Genomic DNA, 19,767 nt, shown 5'->3' with positions numbered 1-19,767 from the left:
GATGGAGGATTTGTGTGTCAGAGTGTCTCTACTCCCCTCACCTGAGCAGTCGATTTGACTGACTCTCCCTCTTTTCCCTCCTCCTGTCTTTATTCCCCTCTTCCTAGGCCTGCAGAGGTTCTGCGAGGACATTGAAATGATGATTGGCTTCCAACCAAACCGCTTCTGGAGAATCTGCTGGGCCTTTGTGACTCCTACCATTCTGACTGTACGTGTGTGTCCCCGAACTATACAGAATGGGGTTTAGATACTCACTCACTCACTCACTCACTCACTCACTCACTCACTCACTCACTCACTCACTCACTCACTCACTCACTCACTCACTCACTCACTCACTCACTCACTCACTCACTCACTCACTCACTCACTCACTCACATATACAGAGACACAGATGCATGCCCACACACACACACAAACACACACACATAATTTCATTGCAGCCTTTTCAAATTTAGGGGCCAACATTGATTTGCAGCAGCGAGTGTTTACCAAGAAAGGGAAGAAAGCAAAATAGTTCTCCCCGACTGAAACGGAAATTGTTTTCCTCACTTTTCACCGTTATAACACAGGTTGTTTGTGCTATTCGAAATGCAGCACTCATATAGCCTACATAATGTTCTCATAACTGTGACATAACATATGCAATGGAGGCTGGTGACTTGAAAAGTTGAGGAGGAAGGGAGATGACAAAGCGTGTTTAAAAAATTGTTAAAGACAAATGATTTTAACCTAAAACGTTTAATAAAAACATTTACAGTAAAATATTATGGGGAATGGAAATGAGGGCTACTTACACAGTGTTGGGAAGGGATCACAGCAGTGATTGAATGTGGGTATGAGGCATGAGTTGAGATGTTCAGAGGCTTGACTTCAGAGGTTGAAGTGTTCAGAGGCTTCATTACAGGACAGGCTGATCCTGTATGCATGTTGGAGAAGAGCTCAACTCTTCCACTGAGGGCAGGACAGGATTTGACAGGGAAGACATAAAACAATAACACAACACATTTAAGCAAGCAGTTAAATCATCGATGTACAGTATATGTGTAATAATACGATTGTGTTAGTTGCTGGTCTACTATGATATTTATCCAAACATGAGGTCTACTTACACAGTGTTGGGATGGGATCACAGCAGAGATTGAATGAGGCCCCCAAAAAAACGGGGGCCCGGAGTTTTTCCTTATCTGGTGACCTAATCAGGTAAAACTCCTGACCCTATAGGGTAAGACAGTGATGAATCACTGTTAAGATTTTATATGGGTTATGATGGGTCCAGTTTCTCTAATCAGATCATAGTTTTAAAAAATCCTGGAAAAACTCCTGGCCCGGGGGAGGATTAAAACCCTGTCAAACTGCAGGAACCTTGTACTTGTTCATATTAATTATTTTTAGACTAGACTAAACGATGGGGTTTCCTCTACAAAGAGACAGCAACTGACGGACAATAGAACTCACAGGGCTGAGCTTGCTTTATGCTTGTTTGCATCATGTACAGTGAGGGAAAAAAGTATTTAATCCCCTGCTGATTTTGTACGTTTGCCCACTGACAAAGAAATGATCAGTCTATAATTTTAATGGTCGGTTTATTTGAACAGTGAGAGACAGAATAACAACAAAAAAATCCAGAAAAACGCATGTCAAAAATGTTATAAATTGATTTTCCGAGTCTGTAAAACCAACATGTTTTAAGCAGACCACCATAGTCCCTGTGCCCAAGAACACTAAGGCAACCTTCCTAAATGACTACTGACCCATAGCACTCACGTCTGTAGCCATGAAGTGCTTTGAAAGGCTGGTCATGGCTCACATCAACACCGTTATCCCAGAAACCCTAGACCCACTTCAATTTGCATACCACGCTAACAGATCCACAGATGATGCAATCTCTATTGCACTCCACACTACCATTTCCCACCTGGACAAAAGGAACACCTATGTGAGAATGCTATTCGTTGACTACAGCTCAGCGTTCAACACCATAGTGCCCTCAAAGCTCATCAATAAGCTAAGGACCCTGGGACTAAACACCTCCCTCTGCAACTGGATCCTGGGCTTCCTGACGGGCCGCCCCCAGGTGGTAAGGGTAGGTAACAACACATCCTCCACGCTGATCCTCAACACGGGGGCCCCTCAGGGGTGCATGCTTAGTCCCCTCCTGTACTCCCTGTTCACTCATGACCGCATGGTGAGGCACGACTCCAACACCATCATTAAGTTTGCTGATGACACAACAGTGGTAGGCCTGATCACCGACATCGATGAGACAGCCTATAGGGAGGAGGTCAGAGACCTGACCGTGTGGCGCAAGGACAGCAACCTCTCCCACAACGTGATCAAGACAAAGGATATGATTGTGGACTACAGGAAAAGGAGGACCGAGCACGCCCCCATTCTCATCGACAGGGCTGTAATGGATCAGTTTGAGAGCTTCAAGTTCCTTGGCGTCCCCATCACCAACAAACTAACATGGTCCAAGCACACCAAGACAATCGTGAAGAGGGCATGACAAAACCTATTCCCCCTCAGGAGACTGAAAAGATTTGGCATGGGTCCTCAGATCCTCAAAAAGTTTTACAGCTGCACCATCGAGAGCATCCTGACGGGTTGCATCACTGCCTGGTATGGCAACTGCTCGGCCTCCGACCGCAAGGCACTACAGTCTGAGTTATGGCTACAGAATGTAGTAATTTTATGTCAAAATGTATATCAAATGAGATTTTGTTTTACTACAATGTAAAAACAATTTAAACTGAGCCATGTTGGTTTAAAAAGCTGACTCTTCCAAATGAAAAATTGATTACACAACACATGAGTATGGCCATAACAGGGGCCAAGCTTCCTGCCAACCAGGACCTCTATACCAGGGGGTGTCAGAGGAAGGCCCTAAAAATTGTCAAAGAGTCCAGCCACCCTAGTCATAGACTGTTCTTTCTGCTACCACACAGCCATAAGACTCCTGAACAGGTAATCAAATGGCTACCCAGACTATTTGCACGCCCCCCCCCCTCTGCTGCTACTCTCTGTTATTATCTCTGCATAGCCACTTTAATAACTCTACCTACATGTTCATAATTACCTCAACATTGACTCTGTATCTGTACCCCCTGTATATAGCCCCGCTATTGTTATTTACTGCTGCTCTTAATTATTTGTTATTCTTATCTCTTACTTTTTTTAGGGATTTTCTTAAAACTGCATTGTTGTTTAAGGGCTTGTAAGTAAGCATTTCACTGTAAGGTCTACACCTGTTGTATTCGGCGCATGTGACAAATACAATTTGATTTGCTGAATCAATATTTATCTTAAAAATGTGCTCCTATTACAAATCCAATGAATATACACTACATTCAGAAAGTATTCAGACCCTTTGACTTATGTTACATTACAGCCTTATTCTAAAATTGATTAAATAATTTTTTCCCCCTCATCAATCTACACACAATAGCTAATAATGACAAATATAAAACGGAAATATTCAGACCCTTTACTGAGGATGTTGTTGAAGCACTTTTGGCAGCGATTTCAGCCTCGAGTCTTCTTGGTTATGACGCTACAAGCTTAGCACACCTGTATTTGGGTAGTTTCTCCCATTCTTCTCTGCAGATCCTCTCAAGCTCTGTCAGGTTGGATGGGGAGCCTCGCCGCACAGCTATTATCTGGTCTCGTCATATATGTTCAATCGGGTTCAAGTCCAGGCTCTGGCTGGGCCACTCAAGGACATTCAGAGACTTGTCCTGAAGCCACTCCTGCGTTGTCTTGGCTGTGTGCTTAGGGTCATTGTCCTGTGGTAGACTACATTCAGTTTTCTGAGTGGTGTTGGAGGCTATTTTGTAAATGACATCACCGAGGTCAAGGATCGGTAGGATAGTCAGTTTTACGAGGGAATGTTTGGCAGCATGAGTGAAGGAGGCTTTGTTGTGAAATAGGAAGCCGATTTCAAGTTGCTGCAGGGAGTGCTGAGCTGTTGGCCGGGGTAGGGGTAGCCAGGTGATAAGCATGGCCAGCCATAGAAAAGTGCTTATTGAAATGATCGATTATCATAGATTTATCGGTGGTGACTGTGTTTCCTAGCCTCAGTGCAGTGGGCAGCTGGGAGGACGTGCTCTTATTCTCCATGGACTTTACAGTGTCGCATAACCTTTTGGAATTAGTGCTACAGGATACAAATTTCTGTTTGAAAATGCTAGCCTTAGCTTTCCTAACTGACTGAGTATATTGGTTCCTGACTTCCCTGAAAGTTGCATATCGCGGGGGCTATTCGATGCTAATGCAGAATGCCACAGGATGTTTTTGTGCTGGTCAAGGGCAGTCTGGGGTGAACCAAAGGCTATATCTGTTCTTAGTTCTAAATTTTTTGAATGGGGCATGCTTATTTAAGATGGCGAGGAATGTACTTTTAAAGAGCAACCAGGCATCCTCTACTGACGGGATGAGGTCAATATCCTTCCAGAATACCTGGGCCGGGTTGATTAGAAAGACCTGCTCACTGAAGTGTTTTATCGAGCCTTTGAAAAGTGATGAGGGGTGGTTGTTTGACCGTGGACCCATTACGCCCACAGGCAATGAGGCAGCAATTGCTGAGATCCTGGTGAAGACAGCAGAGGTGTATTTAGAGGGCAAGTTGGTCAGGATAATATCTAAGAGGGTGCCCATGGTTATGGATTTAGGGTTGTACCTGGTAGGTTCCTTGATAATTTGTGTGAGATTGAGGGCATCTAGCTTAGATTGTAGGATGGCCAGGGTGTTAATAAGCATGTCCCAGTTTAGGTCACCTAACAGTACAAACTCTGTAGACGGATGTGGGGCAATCAATTCACATATGGTGTCCAGGGCACAGCTGGGGGCTGAAGGGGATCTATAACAAGTGGCAATGGTGAAAGACTTGTTTCTGGAAAGGTGGATTTTTAAAAGTAGAAGCTCAAATTGTTTGGGAACAAACCTGGATAGTATGACAGAACTCTGCAGGCTATCTCTGCAGTAGATTGCAACTCCACCCCCTTTGGCAGTTCTATCTTGTCGGAAGATGTTATACACTGCTCAAAAAAATAAAGGGAACACTTAAACAACACAATGTAACTCCAAGTCAATCACACTTCTGTGAAATCAAACTGTCCACTTAGGAAGCAACACTGATTGACAATAAATTTCACATGCTGTTGTGCAAATGGAATAGACAACAGGTGGAAATTATAGGTAATTAGCAAGACACCCCAAATAAAGGAGTGGTTCTGCAGGTGGGGACCACAGACCAATTCTCAGTTCCTGTGCTTCCTAGCTGATTTTTTGGTCACTTTTGAATGCTGGCGGTGCTTTCACTCTAGTGGTAGCATGAGACGGAGTCTACAACCCACACAAGTGGCTCAGGTAGTGCAGCTCATCCAGGATGGCACATCAATGTGAGCTGTGGCAAGAAGGTTTGCTGTGTCTGTCAGCATAGTGTCCAGAGCATGGAGGCGCTACCAGGAGACAGGCCAGTACATCAGGAGACGTGGAGGAGGCCGTAGGAGGGCAACAACCCAGCAGCAGGACCGCTACCTCCGCCTTTGTGCAAGGAGGAGCAGGAGAAGCACTGCCAGAGCCCTGCAAAATGATCTCCAGCAGGCCACAAATGTGCATGTGTCTGCTCAAACTGTCAGAAACAGACTCCATGAGGGTGGTATGAGGGCCCGACGTCCACAGGTGGGGTTTGTGCTTGCAGCCCAACACCGTGCAGGACGTTTGGCATTTGCCAGAAAACACCAAGATTGGCAAATTCGCCACTGGCGCCCTGTGCTCTTCACAGATGAAAGCAGGTTCACACTGAGCACATGTGACAGACGTGACAGAGTCTGGAGACGCCGTGGAGAACGTTCTGCTGCCTGCAACATCCTCCAGCATGACCGCTTTGGCGGTGGGTCAGTCATGGTGTGGGGTGGCATTTCTTTGGGGGGCCGCACAGCCCTCCATGTGCTCGCCAGAGGTAGCCTGACTGCCATTAGGTACCGAGATGAGATCCTCAGACCCCTTGTGAGACCATATGCTGGTGCGGTTGGCCCTGGGTTCCTCCTAATGCAAGACAATGCTAGACCTCATGTGGCTGGAGTGTGTCAGCAGTTCCTTCAAGAGGAAGGCATTGATGCTATGGACTGGCCCGCCTGTTCCCCAGACCTGAATCCAATTGAGCACATCTGGGACATCATGTCTCGCTCCATCCACCAACGCCACATTGCACCACAGACTGTCCAGGGGTTGGCGAATGCTTTAGTCCAGGTCTGGGAGGAGATCCCTCAGGAGACCATCCGCCACCTCATCAGGAGCATGCCCAGGCATTGTAGGGAGGTCATACAGGCACGTGGAGGCCACACACACTACTGAGCCTCATTTTGACTTGTTTTAAGGACATTACATCAAAGTTGGATCAGCCTGTAGTGTGGTTTTCCACTTTAATTTTGAGTGTGACTCCAAATCCAGACCTCCATGGGTTGATAAATTGGATTTCCATTGATTATTTTTGTGTGATTTTGTTGTCAGCACATTCAACTATGTAAAGAAAAAAGTATTTAATAAGATTATTTTTTTCATAAAAATCTTGGATGTGTTGTTTAAGTGTTCCCTTAATTATTTTGAGCAGTATAGTTAGGGATTGAAATTTCAGGATTTTGTGGCCTTCCTAAGCCATGAATCAGACACAGCTAGGACATCAGGGTTGGCGGAGTGTGCTAAAGCAGTGAATAAAAAAACTTAGGGAGGAGGCTTCTAATGTTAACATGCATGAAACCAAGGCTTTTATGGTTACAGAATTCAACAAATGAGAGCGCCTGGGGAATAGGAGTGGTGCTGGGGGCTGCTGGGCCTGGGTTAACCTCTACATCACCAGAGGAACAGAGGAGGAGTAGGATACGGGTATGGCTATAGGCTATAAGAACTGATCGTCTAGTGCATTCAGAACAGAGAATAGGAAGAATAGATTCAATAGATTCAAGGCATAATGTACAGACAATGGTATGGTAGGATGTGAGTACAGTGGAGGTAAACCAAGGCATTGAGTGATGATGAGACGTTTTGTCTCTAGAGGCACCAGTTAAGCCAGGTGAGGTCACCGCATGTGTGGGGGTGGAACAAAAGGGCTATCTAAGGCATGTTGGGCAGGGCTAGGGGCTCTACAGTAAAATAAGACAATCACTAACCAAAACAGCAATAGACAAGACATATTGACATTAGGGAGAGGCATGTGTAGCCGAGTGATCATAGGGTCCAATGAGTAGCACTAGATGAGTCAGGGAGCCAATTCAGTAGTCGCTACTATGCTAGCTGGAGACACGGCGATTCAGACAGCTGGTGGGCCGGGGCTATCAGATGGGCCTCTGGCGACGTCGCAACGGAAGAGCCTGTTCAAACCACCTCGGACGGTTACAGTGACAGACCAGTCGTGAGGGATCGGCGGGGCTCCGTGTCGGTAGTAAAGGGTCCAGGCCAATTGGCAAAATAGTTATTATAGCCCAAGAATTGGCTGGTGGACCTCTTTGGCTAGCCAGGAGATGGGCCTAGCTCGAGGCTCTCTCCAGGCTAACTGGTGCTTGCTTCTTGACAGAGACATTAGCCTGGAGTAGCCACTCGGATAGCAGCTAGTTAGCTGTGATGATCCAGTGTAAAGGTTCAGAGCTTGCGGTAGGAATCCAGAGATGTGATAGAGAAAAAGCAGTCCGATATGCTCTGGGTTTATATCACGCTGTGCAGACTGGCAGGAATTGACCGGGCTGAGACTGGCTGATGTCCGAGTTAACGGTAAGGACCGCTAGCAGTGGCTGACTGACTACTAGCTAGTAGCTAGTTAGCTTCTGATGGGGGTTCCAGGTCGAAAGTATAAAAATAGCAGATCCGTACCACATTGGGTGAGGCAGGTTGCAGGAGTGTATATTCAGGCCGTAGGTGGAAAGTGAGATTAAAATATATACGAAATATATACGAACAAAACGATATATTCACGGGACAGGACAAGACAAAACACAGGTCTGACTGCTACGCCATCTTGGAATAATATGACTCTTGGTTTCATCAGACCAGAGCATCTTGTTTCTCATGGTCTGAGAGGCCTTTAGGTGCCTTTTGGCAAACTCCAAGTGGGCTGTCATGTGCCTTTTACTGAGGAGTGGCTTCCGTCTGGCCACTCTACCATAAAAGCCTTATTGGTGGAGAGATGGTTGTCCTTCTGGAAGGTTCTCCCATCTCCACAGAGGAACTCTGGAGCTCTGTCAGAGTGATCATCGGGTTCTAGGTCAGCTACCTGACCAATGCCCTTCTCCCCCTATTGCTCCGTTTGGCGTGGTGGCCAGCTCTAGAAAGAGTCTGGGTGGTTCCAAACTTCTTCCATTTAAGATGAATGGAGGCCACTGTGTTCTTGGGGACCTTCAATGCTGCATGTTTTGGTGGTCAATGGAAACAGGATGCACCTGAGCTCAATTTCGAGTCTCATAGCAAAGGTTCTGAATACTTACAGTGGCAAGAAAAAGTATGTGAACCCTTTGGAATTACCTGTATTTCTGTATAAATTGGTCATCAAATGTTATCTGATCTTCATCTAAGTCACAAAAGAAGACAAACATAGTGTGCTTAAACAAATAACACACACATTATTGTATTTTTGTTTTTCTATATTGAATACATAATTTAAACATTCACAGTGTAGGTTGGAAAAAGTATGTGAATCCCTAGGCTAATGACTTCTCCAAAAGCTAATTGGAGTCAGCTAACCTGGAGTCCAATCAATGAGACGAGATTGGAGATGTTGGTTAGAGCTGCCTTGCCCTATAAAAAACACTCACAAAATGTGAGTTTGCTATTCACAAGAAGCATTGCCTGATGTGAACCATGCCTCGAACAAAAAGGATCTCAGAAGACCTAAGATTAAGAATTGTTGACTTGCATAAAGCAGGAAAGGGTTACAAAAGTATCTCTAAAAGCTTTGATGTTCATCAGTCCACAGTAAGACAAATTGTCTATAAATGGAGAAAGTTCAGCATTGTTGCTACTCTCCCTAGGAGTGGCCATCCTGCAAAGATTACTACAAGAGCACAGTGCAGAATGCTCAATGAGGTTAAGAAGAATCAGTGTGAGCTAAAGAATGTCAGCTAAAGAATTACAGAAATCTCTGGAACATGGTAACATCTCTGTTGACAAGTCTATGATACATAAAACAATAAACAAGAATGTTGTTCATGGGAGGACACCACGGAAGAAGCCCCTGCTGTCAAAAAAAAACATTGCTGCACGTCTGAAGTTTGCAAATGTGCACCTAGATGTTCCACAGCGCTACTGGCAAAATATTCAGGGGACAAATGAAACTACAGTTGAGTTGTTTGGAAGGAACACACAACACTATGTGTAGAGAAAAAAAGGCACACCACACCAACATCAAAACTATGGTGTCATGGTTTGGGGCTACTTTGCTGCCTCAGGGCCTGGATAGCTCGCTATCATTGATGGAAAAATGAATTCCCAAGTTTATCAAGACATTTTGCAGGAGAATGTTAGGCTATCTGTCTGCCAATTGAAGCTCAACAGAAGTTGGATGATGCAACAGGATAATGACCCAAAACACAGAAGTAAATCAAAGATTGGCAAATTCGCCACTGGCGCCCTGTGCTCTTCACAGATGAAAGCAGGTTCACACTGAGCACATGTGACAGACGTGACAGAGTCTGGAGACGCCGTGGAGAACGTTCTGCTGCCTGCAACATCCTCCAGCATGACCGCTTTGGCGGTGGGTCAGTCATGGTGTGGGGTGGCATTTCTTTGGGGGGCCGCACAGCCCTCCATGTGCTCGCCAGAGGTAGCCTGACTGCCATTAGGTACCGAGATGAGATCCTCAGACCCCTTGTGAGACCATATGCTGGTGCGGTTGGCCCTGGGTTCCTCCTAATGCAAGACAATGCTAGACCTCATGTGGCTGGAGTGTGTCAGCAGTTCCTGCAAGAGGAAGGCATTGATGCTATGGACTGGCCCGCCTGTTCCCCAGACCTGAATCCAATTGAGCACATCTGGGACATCATGTCTCGCTCCATCCACCAACGCCACATTGCACCACAGACTGTCCAGGGGTTGGCGAATGCTTTAGTCCAGGTCTGGGAGGAGATCCCTCAGGAGACCATCCGCCACCTCATCAGGAGCATGCCCAGGCATTGTAGGGAGGTCATACAGGCACGTGGAGGCCACACACACTACTGAGCCTCATTTTGACTTGTTTTAAGGACATTACATCAAAGTTGGATCAGCCTGTAGTGTGGTTTTCCACTTTAATTTTGAGTGTGACTCCAAATCCAGACCTCCATGGGTTGATAAATTGGATTTCCATTGATTATTTTTGTGTGATTTTGTTGTCAGCACATTCAACTATGTAAAGAAAAAAGTATTTAATAAGATTATTTTTTTCATAAAAATCTTGGATGTGTTGTTTAAGTGTTCCCTTAATTATTTTGAGCAGTATAGTTATGGATTGAAATTTCAGGATTTGGTGGCCTTCCTAAGCCATGAATCAGACACAGCTAGGACATCAGGGTTGGCGGAGTGTGCTAAAGCAGTGAATAAAAAAACTTAGGGAGGAGGCTTCTAATGTTAACATGCATGAAACCAAGGCTTTTATGGTTACAGAAGTCAACAAATGAGAGCGCCTGGGGAATAGGAGTGGTGCTGGGGGCTGCTGGGCCTGGGTTTACCTCTACATCACCAGAGGAACAGAGGAGGAGTAGGATACGGGTATGGCTATAGGCTATAAGAACTGATCGTCTAGTGCATTCAGAACAGAGAATAGGAAGAATAGATTCAATAGATTCAAGGCATAATGTACAGACAATGGTATGGTAGGATGTGAGTACAGTGGAGGTAAACCAAGGCATTGAGTGATGATGAGACGTTTTGTCTCTAGAGGCACCAGTTAAGCCAGGTGAGGTCACCGCATGTGTGGGGGTGGAACAAAAGGGCTATCTAAGGCATGTTGGGCAGGGCTAGGGGCTCTACAGTAAAATAAGACAATCACTAACCAAAACAGCAATAGACAAGACATATTGACATTAGGGAGAGGCATGTGTAGCCGAGTGATCATAGGGTCCAATGAGTAGCACTAGATGAGTCAGGGAGCCAATTCAGTAGTCGCTACTATGCTAGCTGGAGACACGGCGATTCAGACAGCTGGTGGGCCGGGGCTATCAGATGGGCCTCTGGCGACGTCGCAACGGAAGAGCCTGTTCAAACCACCTCGGACGGTTACAGTGACAGACCAGTCGTGAGGGATCGGCGGGGCTCCGTGTCGGTAGTAAAGGGTCCAGGCCAATTGGCAAAATAGTTATTATAGCCCAAGAATTGGGAGAAAATAGAGAAATAGAGAAAAAAAGGCACACCACACCAACATCAAAACTATGGTGTCATGGTTTGGGGCTACTTTGCTGCCTCAGGGCCTGGATAGCTCGCTATCATTGATGGAAAAATGAATTCCCAAGTTTATCAAGACATTTTGCAGGAGAATGTTAGGCTATCTGTCTGCCAATTGAAGCTCAACAGAAGTTGGATGATGCAACAGGATAATGACCCAAAACACAGAAGTAAATCAACAACCGAATGGCTTCAACAGAAGAAAATACGCCTTCTGGAGTGGAGAAGTCAGAGTCCTGACCTCAACCCGATTGAGATGCTGTGGCATGACCTCAAGAGAGCAGTTCACACCAGACATCCCAAGAATATTGCTGAACTGAAACAGTTTTGTGAAGTGGAATGGTCCAAAATTCCTCCTGACCGTTGTGCAGATCTGATCTGCAACTTCAGAAAACGTTTGGTTGCTGTCAAAGGAGGGTCAACCAGTTATTGAATCCAAGGGTTCACATACTTTTTCCACCCTGCACTGTGAATATTTACACGGTGTGTTCAGTAAAGACATGAAAACATATAAATATTTGTGTGTTATTAGTTTAAGCAGACTGTGTTTGTCTATTGTTGTGACCTAGATGAAGATCAGATCAAATTGTATGACCAATTTATGCAGAAATCCAGGTATTTCCAAAGGGTTCACAAACTTTTTCTTGCCACTGTATGTAAATAAGGTATCTGTTTTTTATGTTTAATACATTTGGAAAAATGCATAAAAACCTGTTTCCGTTTTGTCATTATGGGTATTGTGTGTAGATTGCTGAGGAAAAAAACAAATTTAATCTATTGTAGAATAAGGCCTTCCCTGTAGCTCAGTTGGTAGAGCATGGTGTTTGCAACGCCAGGGTTGTGGGTTCGATTCCCACGGGGGCCAGCACAGAAAAAATCAAAATGTATGAAATGAAATGTATGCATTCACTACTGTAAGTCGCTCTGGATAAGAGCGTCTGCTAAATGACTAAAATGTAAAAAATGTAACAAAATGTGGAAAAAGTCAAGGGTCTGAACACTTTTTGAATGCACAGTATATTCATTGGCTATGTCATAGCACATTTTTAAAGATAAATATTGATTAGATATTAGCTAAAACTCTTTTAATCTGGTAAAATGACAAGAAGGTGATGGTGATTTCAGATCAAAAGTGGTGGTAGATGCCCACTAGTCTCCCTTATGGCTCAGCTGACTACATGTACAGTACTGTACCATAGACAAAATCAATTTATTCAGACCATTTGGACGTGCTCCTCCTCCCACTTCGACCATGCAGTGCTGCTCACGAAAAAGTGATTCCTGTCCTCGATTCCTGTCCTCGTTATAAAAATGGAAAACTGGTTGTTTAAAGCAAAACTAACAAACTATTGCTGATGGTGAACCTGAACAATCAAAATAAAATCTAATGTAAACCCCGATCAGCAGGTAGGCTTTAGCCAGATGAGATAGGCTACTTTTATTCCGGTAAAACACAATTTTCAAGCGCTGTCAAATTACATTGGTTGTCACTCAATTTATAAAGCCTTATATTGCACAAGGCATTTCACAAGCATTTGAATGCTGAAGATCAGAAATAGGCCTCCTACCTCTCGTTGGTCAGCATGCTGAACAGTGTGCAGTTTGACTTGACTAGAGGTTGTTCGGCATGATTAATTACTGTCTACATGCTTAGTTCGACACTGAAAGAGAGAACAGTTGTCACAAAATATGAGAGGTATTTTTTCAGAAGGTAGGTTGAAAATAATATGAGCAAGCTATTTTTGTGAACCAACGTTTGAATCGATTTTCTGACCGATGCATTCTACATTTTGATATCGGTTTGGGTTCCTGTGTACCGATGCACTCATATCTTAAACATTTGAACTGGGGCCGATGCATATTGGTGAATCGCTCAGCCAGGCCAGCCATGACACAAGTCATTATTCGACGTCCACATCGGGAGATGACGTGGAAACCGTTCACTAAGGGCAACAGTGAGGTTTCGGTTTTTCTAGGGTGATGCGGATAGGCAGAAGCATCTGCCTCGGATTCCGAAGGTTGCAAGTTCGAATTCAGTGATATGAAGTTGTTTTTGAGATTTTTGTTTTAAGCCTATCCCAAAGTTAATGCCTAACCTTAAGATTTTGGAGTTAATGGCTAAACTTAACCTTAAACACTTTGAAATGTGAAGTTTGCAACAACTTCGAAATTTGTCGTTTGAGAAACATGGATGAACGTTAAATTCTGACCTGAGACTGTAAGAGGTAATGGAATCGCTACATCCCTAATAATATCCTAAAAATGCTCCTCCTCTTCCTTCTTCTTTCTCCTCTTCTCCCCTTTCCCTCCTTCGCCCCTTACCCTCATCATCTTACCCTCCTGATCCTTCCTTTCTTTATCTCTTAACCTCTCTGGGGTATGTGGGACGCTAGATACACTTCTCGTTAATCCGACCACAGTGTCCGATTTCAAAAAGGCTTTACGGCGAAAACATAACATTAGATTATGTTAGGACAGCGCCTAAACAAGAAAAACCACACAGTAATTTTCCAAGCAAGGAGAGGTGTCACAAAAACCAGAAATACAGCTAAAATGAATTACTAACCTTTGATGATCTTCATCAGATGGCACTCATAGGACTTCATGTTACACAATACATGTATGTTTTGCTCGATAAAGTTCATATTTATATCCAAAAACCCCATTTTACATTGGCGTGTAATGTTCAGAAATGTTTTGCCTCCCAAAACTTCCGGTGAATGAGCACATCAATTTACAGAAATACTCATCATAAACGTTGATAAAATATACAACTGTTATTGAAAGAATTATAGATACACTTCTCCTTAATGCAACCGCTGTGTCAGATTTCAAAACAGCTTTACGGCGAAAGCAAACTTTGCAATAATCTGAGTACAGCGCTCAGACATCAAAACAAGCCATAGAGATACCCGACATTTTGGAGTCAACAGAAGTCACAAATAACATTATAAATATTCACTTACCTTTGATGATCTTCATCGGAATGCACTCCCACAATAAATGTTTGTTTTGTTCGATAAAGTTCATCTTTATGTCCAAATACCTCAATTTTGTTCGCGCGTTCAGTCGAGTAATCCAAATGCACTGTGCTCGCGCAGTAAGTTCAGATGAAAAGTCAAAAAAGTTATATTACAGTTCGTAGAAACATGTCAAACGATGTATAGAATCAATATGTAGGATGTTTTTATCATAAATCTTCCATAATATTCCAACCGGACGATTCCTTTGTCTTCAGAAATGAAAAGGAAAACACCTTACTCTCATGGGAGTGCGCGCATTTGAGCTCATGTCATTTTCTCAGTCATCTGACTCCATATGCTCTTATTCTCTCCCCATTCACAGTAGAAGCATGAAACAACGTCCTAAAGACTGTTGACATCTGGTGGAAGCCTTAGGAAGTGCAAAATGACCCCACAGACACTGTATATTGGATAGGGAATCACTTGAAAAACTACAAACCTCAGATTTCCACACTTCCTGGTTGAATTTTTTCTCAGGTTTTTGCCTGCCATATGAGTTCTGTTATACTCACAGACATCATTTAAACAGTTTTAGAAACTTCAGAGTGTTTTCTATCCAAATCTACTAATAATATGCATATCCTACCTTCTGAGCCTGAGTAGCAAGCAGTTTACTACGGGCATGCTTTTCATCCGGACGTCAAAATACTGCCCCCTACCCAAGAGAGGTTAATCCTCTTCTTCCGGTTTTTGATCATCCTCTTTCTTCCACCTCCTCCTTCACTTCCTTGTCTCCCCCATTCTCTCTCTTCTGTCCTCCTCCTCCGCCTCATTCACTTCTTCATCTCCCCTCCTCTCCTCCTTGATTATATTCTCTCTCCTAATCCTCCTCTCTTCTCCCTTTTCTCCTCTCTCTCCCTGCAGGGTATCCTGGGGTTGAGTCTGTACCAGTGGAAGGTGATGACCTATGAGGACTACACCTACCCCACTTGGTCCATGGTGATGGGCTGGCTGATGGTGGTGTGTTCTGTCATCTGGATCCCAATCATGTTTGTCGTCAAAATGCACTTGGCACCAGGCAGCTTTACGGAGGTATGTATGGGACACAATACCACCCACATATGTTTGTACCCGATCAAACATCTTTGGAGAGAGCTGAAAATAGCTGTGCAGCGATGCTCCCCATCCAACCTGACAGAGCTTGAGAGGATCTGCAGAGAAGAATAGGAGACACTCCCCAAATACAGGTGTGCCAAGCTTGTAGCGTCATACCCAAAAAGATTCGAGGCTGTAATCGCTGCCAAAGGCGCTTCAACAAAGTACTGAGTAAAGGGTCTGAATACTTATGTAAATGTGACATTTCAGTTTTAGTTTTATTTGTTTGTGCAAAAATTTATAAAAAACAGTTTTTGCTTTGTCATTATGGGGTATTGTATGAGGGAAAGAAAACTAAAAATGAATCAATTTTAGAATAAGGCTGTAACATAACAGAATGTGGAAAAAGTCAAAGGGTCTTAATACTTTGCGAATGCACTGTATGTTTTCCCCCTGTGAACTTAGTGCTATCACGTCAAACATACAAGCGCAATGAGCTCTTTAGTACAACATATGACCGAGAGTTATTAGAGGACCAGGGCTGATATTTCACTTTACTGCATGTTAGAAAACGGATCTCTGGCATCAAACACTTCAGTGTGTGTCCCAAATAGCACCCTATTCCCTATATAGTGCAGTGCTTTTGACCAGAGCGCTATGGGCAGTAAAGTGAAATATCCGCCCTGGTCCTCTGATAACTGGCGGCGGTTCGGCACAGAAAACACAGACAAGTAGCAGTCCCCCACGCTGTGCTTGTTGAAGTCCCCTACATCACACATTAATCAAAGTGTTTGAGATTTGTATGCTTGCGTGTGTATGCAACTGTACTTACATACAGTAAGTTTTGGCATAATTGCCTTAGTCAAAGCCTTAAGATAGTTAAAGTATTTGGCTAAATTATTATTAAGCACATATGCTTTATTTGCAATCAATATTTACTAGAAAGGTTTGATGTGAAATTCAAAGTTAAAGACATTTCAGTGTTACCAATGACTGCCATTCCTGCCATTTTCATATCTCTCAGTCCTACTGTCATCTATTGTACCCAACTCTACCCTTGACCTTCCACAACTCAAGTTGATTGATACTATTCTATTCTATTCTATTCCCCCCCCCCACACACACACAGCGTCTGAAGCTGGTGTGCTCCCCTCAGCCCGACTGGGGTCCCTTCCTGGCCAAGCACAGAGGGGAGCGCTACAAGAACATGATGGACCCCCATGGATCCAACTCCCTGGGCCTCAAACTGCCCCCCAAAGATTTCCAGCTGGGCGCCTACCAGTAGCAGCCTCCACTACAACCACCACCACCACTTCAGCAGGGGCACCAGGGGAGAGAGAGAGCAGCAGCCTACCACTGCCCACTCCCCCACCTATTCCTTCTCCTTTTCCTGTTCTCCACTCCACTTCATCTCTCCTGTTTCCTTCCTCTTTCCCTTCAATGTGGGTGAGAGAAAAGCAAGTCAACACATCGTTCACTTTTTTTCCCGGTCTCCTGTCCACCTCCCCTGCTCCCTTCTTCATTCTCCTCCACTCTATAGCAAAGTGGGGCTGCCCTCCTCTCCAACATTGCTTTCTCTGGCAGGCACCCATGCTATACCCTGCCCTCTCTCTCCCTAACCCCTGACCTGAGAATGGTCTGTCCTCTGCCTCCTGCCCATTCACAGCCATTACGCCAGAACCCTTTCTTACTGAGGGGATCTCTATTCCAAGAGAAAAATGTGTACCGTGTCACAATATTGCAATGGCAATGGCAATATTTGACTGCACATGACAAAAAAATCGAATCAAATTTTATTTGTCACATGCTTCGTTAACAACAGATGTAGACTAACAGTGAAATGCTTACTTACGGGTCCTTTTCCAACAATGCGGAGTTAAAGATACATTTTTTTTTAAATAGTGACAGAAGGAATAAATACACAGGGATTAACGAATAACAATAATGAGTCAAAATAACATAGTACTGGTACTCCCTGTATATAGCCGAGTTGATGTGCAGGGGTACGAGGTAATTGAGGAAGCTTTGTATATATAGGTAAGGGTAAAGTGACTGTGTTTGTGTGACTGAGTGTGTGGCGTCAGTATGCATGTGTGCACGTGTTGTGTGTGGGCATATGTAGTGTGTGTGTGTGTCTGTGTATGTTGGGATGCCAGTGTAAGTATGTGTGAGAGTGTGGGTAGAGTCCAGTGTGTGTTCATAGAGTCAGTACAAGAGAGTTAGTGCAAAAAAGGGTAAATGCAGGTAGTCCGGGTAGCCATTTGATTTAGTTATTTAGAAGTCTTGTTTATCAGTCTTATGGCTTGGGGGTAGAAGCTGTTCAGGGTCTAGTTGGTTACAGACTTGGTGCACTGGTACCGCTTGCCGTGTGGAAGCAGAGAGAACAGTCTATGGTTTGGATGGAGTTTTTGACCATTTTTTGATCCTTCCACTGACAACGCCTGGTGTAGAGGTCCTGGATGGCAGGGAGGGAGTTCGACCCCAGTGATGTACTGGGCCAAACTGACCACCCTCTGTAGCGCCTTGCGGTCGGACACCTTGCAGTTGCCGTACCAAGCGGTGATGCAGCCAGTCAAGGTGCAGCTGTTGAACTTTTTGAGGATCTGATCTCCTGAGGGGGAAGAGGCTCTGTCGTGCCCTCTTCACAACTGTGTGGGTGTATGTGGACCATGTTAATTCCTTAGTGATGTGCACACAGAGGAACTTGAAGCTCTCGAACCACTCCATTACTGGACTACTCCCTATGGAGGTGTGTGTGCATGCGTGCGTGTGTGTGTGATTGTTTTATTCTTGTATCTATGTGTATAGTGATAATGGAAAATCCTCCACAAACAAAAAGGCACAAAAAATCGAATTGACAGACTGAGAAATATTGGTATTCATCAGACTCTGACCTATGGGACATTATGATATATATTTGTTCTTTTTTTAATGAAATAGGCAATACAAGTAAAATAAACTGCCTAGAAATTATGCAGTATGGTTCATTTTCATAGATGGTGTTTGTTCCTGTCAAACTATATACACATTAAATAGGAGTGTATATATACTGCTCAAAAAAATAAAGGGAACACTTAAACAACACATGCTAGATCTGAATGAAATAAATAATCTTATTAAATACTTTTTTCTTTACATATTTGAATGTGCTGACAACAAAATCACACAAAAATAATCAATGGAAATCCAACTTATCAACCCATGGAGGTCTGGATTTGGAGTCACACTCAAAATTAAAGTGGAAAACCACACTACAGGCTGATCCAACTTTGATGTAATGTCCTTAAAACAAGTCAAAATGAGGCTCAGTAGTGTGTGTGGCATCCACGTGCCTGTATGACCTCCCTACAATGCCTGGGCATGCTCCTTATGAGGTGGCGGATGGTCTCCTGAGGGATCTCCTCCCAGACCTGGACTAAAGCATCCGCCAACTCCTGGACAGTCTGTGGTGCAACGTGGCATTGGTGGATGGAGAGAGACATGATGTCCCAGATGTGCTCAATTGGATTCAGGTCTGGGGAACGGGCGGGCCAGTCCATAGCATCAATGCCTTCCTCTTGCAGGAACTGCTGACACACTCCAGCCACATGAGGTCTAGCATTGTCTTGCATTAGGAGGAACCCAGGGCCAACAGCACCAGCATATGGTCTCACTAGGGGTCTGAGGATCTCATCTCGGTACCTAATGGCAGTCAGGCTACCTCTGGCGAGCACATGGAGGGCTGTGCGGCCCCCCAAAGAAATGCCACTCTACACCATGACTGACCCACCGCCAAACCGGTCATGCTGGAGGATGTTGCAGGCAGCAGAACGTTCTCCACGGCGTCTCCAGACTCTGTCACGTCTGTCACGTGCTCAGTGTGAACCTGCTTTCATCTGTGAAGAGCACAGGGCACCAGTGGCGAATTTGCCAATCTTGGTGTTCTCTGGCAAATGCCAAACGTCCTGCATGGTGTTGGGCTGTAAGCACAACCCCCACCTGTGGACGTCGGGCCCTCATTCCACCCTCATGGAGTCTGTTTCTGACCGTTTGAGCAGACACATGCACATTTATGGCCTGCTGGAGGTCATTTTGCAGGGCTCTGGCAGTGCTTCTCCTGCTCCTCCTTGTACAAAGGCGGAGGTAGCGGTCCTGCTGCTGGGTTGTTGCCCTCCTACGGCCTCCTCCACGTCTCCTGATGTACTGGCCTGTCTCCTGGTAGCGCCTCCATGCTCTGGACACTACGCTGACAGACACAGCAAACCTTCTTGCCACAGCTCGCATTGATGTGCCATCCTGGATGAGCTGCACTACCTGAGCCAC

General features: G+C 44.6%; 1 protein-coding gene and 1 non-coding gene across 3 annotated transcripts in view; both read left to right on the top strand.

The window, feature by feature from the left end:
* Positions 1-17,333, top strand: part of LOC106587063 (sodium- and chloride-dependent glycine transporter 2-like) — a 56,110-nt gene extending 38,777 nt beyond the window's left edge. For both annotated transcript variants that reach the window (XM_014174952.2, XM_045708893.1), the window contains exons 14-16: positions 108-208; positions 15,295-15,462; positions 16,595-17,333. In XM_014174952.2, coding sequence (XP_014030427.1) covers positions 108-208; positions 15,295-15,462; positions 16,595-16,750 — 425 coding nt within the window. In that variant the 3' untranslated portion in view covers positions 16,751-17,333. The remainder of the gene's footprint in view (positions 1-107; positions 209-15,294; positions 15,463-16,594) is intronic.
* Positions 12,196-12,272, top strand: trnaa-ugc (transfer RNA alanine (anticodon UGC)). The gene has a single exon. It is a non-coding gene; the product is annotated as a tRNA-Ala (tRNA).
* Positions 17,334-19,767: the final 2,434 nt, after the last annotated feature.

The sequence above is a fragment of the Salmo salar genome, chromosome ssa26 (genome assembly GCF_905237065.1).
Source record: "Salmo salar chromosome ssa26, Ssal_v3.1, whole genome shotgun sequence".
Classification (NCBI taxonomy): domain Eukaryota; kingdom Metazoa; phylum Chordata; class Actinopteri; order Salmoniformes; family Salmonidae; genus Salmo; species Salmo salar.
This window is presented reverse-complemented; position numbering and strand designations above follow the sequence as displayed.